At 37.5% G+C, this 9,871-nt stretch overlaps 1 protein-coding gene across 1 annotated transcript; it reads left to right on the forward strand.

Annotated features, from left to right (window-relative positions):
• The first annotated feature begins 3,318 nt into the window (after nt 1-3,318).
• LOC133764543 (olfactory receptor 51F2-like) lies at nt 3,319-8,886 on the forward strand. Its single transcript, XM_062198217.1, has 2 exons — nt 3,319-3,327; nt 7,960-8,886. Exons 1-2 carry the CDS (start codon nt 3,319-3,321, stop codon nt 8,884-8,886), a joined length of 936 nt encoding a protein of 311 aa, XP_062054201.1.
• The last annotated feature ends 985 nt before the right edge of the window (nt 8,887-9,871 follow it).

Raw genomic sequence — 9,871 nt, forward strand, 5'->3', positions numbered from 1 at the left:
TTTCACCAGACCATCTCAAGGACTCATAATTTCTTTGGAAATTATGGTCTAGTTGGAAGAGTTTTTGATGCGGCAACCAGGTTTTTTGTTTTGTTTTGGTGTGGTATTTTGCTGTTGTCATTATTTGCTTGCTTTTAAGTTTATTTCTACAATTTAGATGCATTAACTCTAGATTACCTGATTTGCTTCAGGCCTCATGCTCCTATTTCAGAACGAATTATGTTCAGCCTTGTAAGGATCTCTGCCCTAGAACTTGCCTTCCTATTTCCCAATCCAATATGACTATCCACATGAATTTTAAAGATTGTATAACATCAAAGACCAGGTATAAATAGTTTATATATTCCATATCATTGAGAATTTTTACCTATATTTTGGCTACTATAAATCATACTATAATAAATGTTCCTGTGCTCAAAATGTGACCTGCATTTATGATATTCCACTTTCAATAAATTTTTAGAAATGACATATTATGGACATTTTAAGACAATAATATACTAGAAGATCCACTTCCAGAAAGCTCGTGTAAACATTGTAGAATAATGCCTAGTCCATTGTAACACAGCAACACAGCACTGTACATTAGAAGTTTTGGAAAACACTTGCTGATTTAATGGAGAAGAATGTTTTACTGTGCACTGTAGTAAAATGCTGACAGTCAATAAATAAGATTTACTGTAAGTCCCTGCAGCACAATTTTCTTGTGTCTAATTCTTCCCTTCCTGTTTGGATTGCCAAGTTTGGGGAATATTAATACGAAGTCCAGTGATATCACAGATTGCGATGTTTCTCAGATAAAATTGTGTCAATATTGACAGCTAGTAAGGTATGTTGCTATATAATTTTTAAGGAACATTACACTTAGAATTTCAGAAAGTGTAATAAAGTGACCAGCTTCTGTTCTGTGAGACTGATGCCAGAGTGAGGCAGTGAGAAAGGCCACATTGTGAAGCCCTGTGTACCAATGTGTGTCAGTGATTTGGTCAGTTCAGACTCCAGGTCCATGTGAATGCATCAGACCCTGGCACAGAAATTCAGTGATGCCACTACAGTAACTCTATTGCTCTGAGAAGAGTAACACTCTGTCAGCCACAGGAAAAATAGATGTGACCATTCTCAAACAGTTCCCAAGTAGAGTAGTCACAACCCTAGAATCTGCTCCACCTGGTGGAAGAGATGATTTTTAACATCTTGAGAAGTTCACTCTGATGTGATTAAACAATAAAAAAAAAATACGTAGGTGCAAAGAATATGCACACACAATGACAGCTTGGTAACATCCAGTCTGGCACATAAGCATGTACACAAGCTGTTGGGTTTATATGACTTAAACAGGAAGCACTGTTTGATGGACAGATGTTCACGTGAAGCCTCTTTAAAAAAAATGAGCTCTGAAAATTGCCAAGGTGTCAAATAGGACAGGCTTTGAATACTGATTACATCACATACTAACCGAGAGACCTAGTTAAGTTACTTGAACCCTTTCACCTCTGGTAATTGCATGAGTCAAATTAACAATGGGTGTTTCTTCCAAATGTACTCTCTCAACGTTGTGTAGGTCAGAAGCTGACATGGGTCTCACTGAGCTAAAATCAAGATCTCAAGGGACTGTACTGCTTTACAGAGGGTGTAGAGGAAAATCAGTATACTCTGTTCTTCTGCCCGCATCCCAGGCTTGGGGCTCCCTCCTGCCATCCTCAAAGCCAGCAACAATGGATCAAGGGTCAGGTTCTTCTACTGTCATGATTTTGGTACCCTTGTGCTCTAACTGCACCACCCTGATAACCCAACAAACCCCCCATCTCCAAAATCCCTTATGCCATTTGACATACTCCCAGGTTCTAGGTATTAGGGTGTAGATATCTTTATGGGTCCTTTTTTTTTTTTTTTGACAGGCAGAGTGGACAGTGAGAGGGAGACAGAGAGAAAGGTCTTCCTTTTGCCGTTGGTTCACCCTCCAATGGCCGCCGCGGTCGGCACACTGCGCTGATCCGAAGGCAGGAGCCAGGTGCTTCTCCTGGTCTCCCATGGGGTGCAGGGCCCAAGCACTTGGGCCATCCTCCACTGCACTCCCTGGCCACAGCAGAGAGCTGGTCTGGAAGAGGGGCAACCGGGACAGGATCGGTGCCCCGACCGGGACTAGAACCCGGTGTGCCAGCGCCGCAAGGCAGAGGGTTAGCCTAGTGAGCCGCGGCACCAGCCTTTATGGGTCTTTATTCTGCCTACTACAAATACTCAGCACATTTTGGACATAGAATTTGCAATCAAATATTATTGTTGTTTTATTATTGCTTTTGTTACATCATAAATAATGAAATATCTCAAGTCAAGATATTATCAGTAGTAAAATACATGGTGGCATAGGGGAAATAAAGATGGAAGTAGAGAGAATTGTTAGTAAACTACTGCAAGTAGTAGATTTTTCAAGATGTTGAGTGATTAAAATCTTTTAAAGCGATTGACAAGAGTTGCATTGGACTGAATACAGATATTCAAATATGACTCAGAGTAATAAGGGCAATCAGATGCATCAGGTGACATCACTGGACAAATCCATAACCCACCTATCTCAATCTCTTGGTAAAATACAAAGTTCTCAAATTTGAACCCAAATAAAGAGAATCCCAAATTATTCTTATTAATTTTCGTTCATTTGGACTTTCAAAATAGAAAATAGGTCAAATTATGAAAAAGTAAGACTGTACTTTGTGCACACCTAATTTGTAGATGAGATTTTATCCACTATATTCATTAAGCCCTTTAGTTCATGCCTCTAAGACAAGCTTAAATTGATCAATAGGTAATTTATTGATAACCCATCTTCTATACTAAAACCCTCCGAGCAATTGCCAGTGGCTATGAGTTTCTTTTTGGAATGATGAAAATTTTCTAAAATTAGTTTGTGATATAGCTGATGCACAGCTCTATGACTTTGCTGAAAATTATGGAATTATACACTGTAAATCAGTGAAGTTTATAGTATGTGAATTATACCTCAATAGAACTATTTTCAAAAGCTCTTCAATAAAATGGCACAAGGACAAAAACTTACATCAGCCTATAAAGCATGTAGCCACAAAAGTACTTGCATAATGGAACAGATATAAAAAGACTGTGTCAGGCAAAAGAAGTCTTCTGGGAACGCCTACACCCTGGAGACACAGTGCATTAGCACCACTGCAGGAGCTCCTCACAGCTCTGTGCCTGTCTACAAACTGGCTGGAATTAGTCTCCTTATAAGCTCGGCCCTCCCCTGGAATTCAAAGCCTCCTCGGCCTTTTGAGTCAGTCTGAGAGGGACAGTCAGGACTGCTGTATGGGCTCTGTAAGTAAAATTGCTTTGTTTGATGAAAATGCTTGGCTCTAGATAAGCTGCACTTTCTTACCCAACAGAAAGAAATTCATCACAATGTGCAGAATTACATTAGTGGGATAGTGGGCTGAGAAGGATGGCAGAATCATGCAATTATTATTCCCAGGAAATCTGTAGAGAAATGGGCATTTTGCTCTGCCTGATAGGGCTTGGATATCCTGTTATTAGTCAAATGGTTTAATCAGTGTGCTAACATTTTTATCATCATAAGTGAGCCTCATTTGTTATTAAAAATCAAAAATTACCAATTTTGAGCACCTACTGCATGCTAGGGACTATATTAGACACCATATATATCCTATTTTGCAAATGAGGCAACTGGATCAAAGAAAGTTTACATGACTTTCAGGTTTCAGGAAAAGAACTGTTTCATGAGCATTGGAGTTAAAAAGAACTGAAAAGAGAATCTGAGTTCTGACATTCTCCAGTTGTGTGTGATCCTAAACATGTCTGGTAACCTCTTGAATACTCAGTTTCTTTATCAGAAAAGTGAATTTAAAGTGAATCTAAAGATACCTGCCGCAAGGTGTTGTAGTAAAAATTAAAAGAATTCTTATACACAATAATGTTCCCAGAAAAAGTACATAATAGATGGTATATATTGCTGTGAGAAAAGTTTTGTTGCTGTACTAGGAACTCAAAACCAGTCACTGTTTGCACATGGATATGAACCCATGTCAGTCATGCACTACATCATGCCACTGGCAATGGTTTGGAAAGCACTGATGATGCCAAATGATCTACCTAGTTCCGCAGCTAAAGACAGCTACAAGTTACAACTCATGGCAGTGAAATCAAAAAGGAGAATTTTTTGCTATAAATGAACAGCAAAATAAGTTGAGAGAATGTAACTTATTTCACATAAGGGAAAATGAAAATACAAATGCACCAGAGAGGATGTATTGGACAGAGTCGAGAAAAACAGCAAGCAGAATAGCTGGAGGAAATTCAGTGTCTCCCTAGAATATTCATTCATCCCCCTCTGTTCTTTGATATAAGAGTTTTTCAGTGTCAAGTCAGAGAATGATGGTTTCCACCAGCCATTACCAACAGATTGCTCTGACTGACACCACTTAAGTAGTCTACCTGAGGTTCCAGTTTTTGATATTTCAAAAGTAGAATTAATAAAAGATAATGTTTGTATTATAGTACTTCAAAAAGTTCATGGAAAAGGAAATTAAAGGTAAGTTTATTTGTTGGAAAATGTTTTTTTTGAAATCCATATAAAGTTGTTTGGAGTTTTTGTTGTTGTTTTCTGTTTTTGTTTTTTGTAGTACACATTTTCCACAAACTTTCTAAGGACTCCTCAGACATAGGGAATAAGAGCAAGAAGGAGTCTGATGGTAAGGGGATAATTCTAATTAGATGATTACTAGAGTGGGAGGCCATTTGCTAATAAATGAAACATAGCAGGAAGGACCCGGTTTAAATTGAGGATTGGGGTTGGGGGTATGCTGTCTTTGACTCATAACTGAAGTTGGAGTGTCCGAAGGAAGATGGGTGGAGACATCCCTCAGGGGTAGATGAGGTACTTTCTTCACTTTTTATCACTCAAAGCCGAGAGCTTTGATTTGTCCTCCTAATGGCTGCCAGTTAATTTCCTAAATTGAAAATTTGATCACCTAACTCTTGCCACGTTTCATGACTACCTTCAAGTTTAAGCCCAGAAATGTTGCCCCATTTTAGAGATGTTACTAACTTTTGAAATGTAGAACTCAGGAGATGCTATAATTAGGTTGCAGATTTATGAGTCATCTGAATATACGTGCTATTAAAAGCCATGGGAATAGCTACGATATCTCCAGGATAGCATATGGAGAGCAGGAAAAGGAGACGACTTCTTGAAAGAAAAGTAAACACTTCTGGAACACTACAATTTAGAAGGCAGAGAACAAAAACATTAGTAAACAGGAAAAAAACAAACAGATTAACTATGCTTGAAACTAATCAAGGGTAAGGATTCAGAGAGGAAGTGGTCAACATCATCAAAACGTGAGATGAGGAAAAGAAAAACAAATCTGAAATTCAACTTCTGGACTTGTTGTTTACAAACTCATTGGTAACGTTTGTTGGAGGCATTTCTGAGAGAAAGAATCCTAATTGAAAGTAAACAAATGATAAACCAAAGTAGACTGATTTTCAAATAAATAAAAATTTTAAAATAGATAAATAATTTCATAAAATGCTGTAGAACACAGAAACAAAAATTACAACTCAATAATTATTCATGAAATAAACGTCACAATAGCCAAAATTAGTTGGCGTATTGCAAAGCCTCTGCACTCCCATAATCTTGCTTATTAGTCATCATTGTGTACTAGATATTAAAGTTGTTGAAAAACAGTTCTGATCTTTTTACCTCATTTGATTATAAACTCTTCAAGAAGGATTTTATTCATGTTATCCCTTAGCTTCTGACACAGCATTATGTTTACAAAAACAAAAAAGTACTCAGTAAGTGCCCCTGACACTGAAAATCAAGATCAAGGAAAAAAATACCACAGCAGTGTTCTTGCTCAATGCTCTTACACTTGCCATTCCGAAAGCCTTGGATTCTTCATCTCAACTTAAACACAGCAATCTCTAAAGCACTGCTTTTTCTAAAAAGATTTCTCTAAATATTATAAACCTACTGAATACCAACTTTTTGTTAATTCATTCTTTGATTTTAAATTATTTCAATTTAAATTAACCAATAATTGTTTATGAGGTACCATGTGGTATTTTCATACACATATATATATACATATATATTCTATAATGATAAATAAAGCTTATTAGTGTATTCATCACCTCAATTTTTTTACAGAGAGAACATTTAAAATCATCTCCTTTAGCATTAACTATTAGTTCTTATTTTCATTATGAGAATTAATCATACATTTCTTCTTTGTATAAAAAAAAAGATTTATTTATTTGAAAAGCAAAGTTACACAGAGAGAGGGAGATACAGAGAGAAACAGAGAGAGATCTTCCATCCACTGGTTCACTGCCCAAATGTCCACAACAGTTAAGGCTAAGCCAGGCCCAAGCCAGAACCCAGGAGCTTCATCCAGTTCTCCCTTGTGGGTTCAGGGGCCCAAGCACTTGGATCATTTTCTGATGCTTTCTGACACACATTAGCAGGGAGCTGGGTTGGAAATGAAGCTGCCAGGACTTGAACCAGTGTCATATGGGATGCTAGCGTCACAGGCAGCAGCTTAACCCATTGAGCCACAGCACTGGCCCCAATCATACATTTCTGGTATTAACTCATCAATGTCTTGAGGAAACTCTCATTACTTTAAATTCCAGAGTTTAAAGTTATAGTTTACATTTTTGGTAAACTCATGTACTCAACATTTCCTTTATTTTCTCTAGTTTTCTCTTACTTTAGGTTACACTAACAAATATTTTTCCCATTTTTTTAAACTATAATTTCCCTAAGTGATCTTAGCAGTGACACTTTATCTAATGAATGTATGTAGTCTGAAAATGTTTGAGTTCTCCATTTCCTCTTTTATCCTACACTTCCAATCAGCTACTGAATACCTTTCTTTTCCCCTAAATAACAATTACCCTAAAATTGATTACCTCTCATTGACTACCTTCTCCAATAGAGTTCTAATCTTTGTTTTCCCCCAAGGCCCCTCACCCCCTTACCCACTCACACATACCCATTTACCCAGTCTTCAATTCTCCACTCAGTAGAAAAAGAAACATGATGTTGTGATCAAGTTGTATCTTCCTCTCCAAACAAAGCAATAAAATCCCATTAGATGTCTCCAAAGAAATACATCTTAACAAAATGAAGAAAATCTGTTCTGACTAACTAGTCTTCAAGCACTGAAGGACATATAATTAAACATGGCAACACATTGTACCAGCTGGAGGGCAGCATCATCAATCTTGTAAGCCTGTTGTACATCACTGTTCTAACTCCCCATGTCTCCCAAATGCAATGCCGTGGGCTGCATTGTCAGAGTTTCTTTAATGGTTATATGAAGTCACTTGCCTAAGCACTTGTACCTAAGCCATTTATTTGTTACTCTATGCATGTTACTCTGTATTATAATTATATCTTCCTCATTATTTTCTGGCTTACCAAATTGTAAGCTTCTCTACTGCACACAGTTACAACCAATGTAACATTGTTGCTGCACATCCCCAATTCACTGTTCTCTGTTGCCAATGATACCGAAAAATGAACTTGCTACCTCTGTATCACAATTTAAAAATTCCTGGAGAGCATGAAGTATGATTGGACTATGATAAAGTGTACATTCTTTGACCATTTGTGGCTGGAGGAAAAGTGGCATGGTGTAAATATAAGCTAGCAGCTAAGGACTCCAGAGAAAAAAGACTGTAGAGCTGAGAAAAATGTTTTAAAAACAGAAACCTATTACAACAGCTGATATCACGTAACTTTTTCTATCAGTTTAAATGAACCACTTGTATTTTCATATATTGCATAGATATTCATCTTTGGTCAGTTTTCTGAAGAGTACAATTAATGCCATTGGCTTAACCCACAAACAAAAATAGCTTTTTGTTTCATACTTTCATCTTATTCTGTATTTTTAATCCAGCATTTCAACTTTACAGAATATCACCTCTTCCATCATTTTCTTGCTGACGGGTGTCCCTGGGCTGGAAGCTTTCCACAGCTGGATCTCCATTCCCTTCTGCTTCCTCTATGTAACTGCCCTCTCAGGAAACAGCCTGATTCTCTTCGCAGTCATCACTCAGCCCAGCCTCCACGAACCTATGTATTATTTCCTCTCCATGCTGTCCACCACGGACCTCGGGCTGTCCATGTCCACTCTGGTCACAATGTTGGGTATATTTTGGTTCAATGCCAGGGAGATCACCTTTAATGCCTGCTTATTGCAGATGTTCTTTATTAAGCTCTTCACTGTCATGGAATCTTCAGTACTGTTGACTATGGCTTTTGATCGTTTTGTGGCCATCTCTAATCCCCTTAGATATGCCACCATTTTAACTGACTCCAGAATAGTGCAGATTGGAGTGGCGATTGTTATCAGGGGGACCCTAACGCTGACACCAATGGTAGCACTTCTTAAAAGGCTATCCTACTGCAGTAGCCATGTGCTTCACCACTCCTACTGTTACCACCCTGATGTGATGAAGCTCTCCTGCACAGACACCAGGATCAACAGTGCTGTTGGGTTGACTGCCATGATCTCCACTGTTGGTGTGGACTCAGTCCTCATTCTCCTTTCTTATGTTTTGATCATTAAGACCATCCTCAGCATTGCATCCCCAGAAGAGAGGAAGAAAGCCTTCAGCACATGTATCTCCCATATTGGGGCTGTTGCTATATTTTATATCCCATTGATCAGTCTGTCCTTTGTTCACAGATTTGGACAGCAAGCCCCAGCCTATGTACATACTATGATTGCTAACACCTACCTGCTCATCCCTCCTGTAATGAACCCCATCATCTACAGTGTGAAAACCAAACAGATACGCAGAGCCGTGATAAAAATTCTCAACTCCAAAGAAGCATAGGACTGTTGACTTCTAGAATTAGGGAACATTTAAGCTTGCTCCCTCGAGGTCTTGTTATAATTTTTTTAAAAAAAAGTACCCATTGAAGCTATGTATTCAATGATTTCATGTTAAAGCAGGAATAGACCTAGCTCATTAACTCATTTGATCCCTTTATTTGACAAATGAGGGGGCAGAGGGATGAACTGCCTAAAGCCCTCATCATCACTGGTTTGTTCTAAACTTTTCTCACCTATGATGCCTGCTATAGCCTCTGTGTTCTTAACTCAACCACCTCAAATCAATTACAATGATATATTATTTTTAAAATTCACTCCTTTGTGAAAAATAGGTAGTGAATTCTAACCATAATAATGATTTAAATTAATATTTATTATTTTCTTTGTTCAAAATGTTTTCATGTGTGGACATACTTTATGTTTGAAGTAATATTATAAAGTAGTTACTTCTATTACCAATGAAGAAACTGAGACATAAAATGTTAAGTAGCCTCCTCAAACAGCTAGTAAGAGGCAGAGCACATCCATGCTAACTATCCCAGGATTTCACTTCTTAATTTTAATCCTATATTGCTGAAAATACATAGACATACATACATGTAATTTGTATTGGGAGACATAAAGAAGTAAAATTAACTAATTAATTAGAAAACCATCCTCCAGAAATTTTAAACCAAGTTGGGGAGAAAAATCTCAAATCAAAACCTTCAAACATCACATATATATTCTACCTAATGATTTCATACTCATATTTTTTCTCAGGCCTACATCAATGTTCTGCCCCAGTAGAAACTGAAAATGAATATGAATTACAAGTTAATTATAATTTTTTAAACTTCACTGTCATGTAATAGCTTGATCCAGAAAGTTAATGATTGTAATTAATGGGTATTAATTCTCAAAAGTTTGAATCAGACATTTAAATGATACTTTGATTTCACTCGGGTTAGGTGGTCTCTATAGCTGGCATCAGGTCCGGAAAGGAA

This window comes from Lepus europaeus, chromosome 7, assembly GCF_033115175.1.
Source record: "Lepus europaeus isolate LE1 chromosome 7, mLepTim1.pri, whole genome shotgun sequence".
NCBI classification, from domain to species: Eukaryota; Metazoa; Chordata; class Mammalia; order Lagomorpha; family Leporidae; genus Lepus; species Lepus europaeus.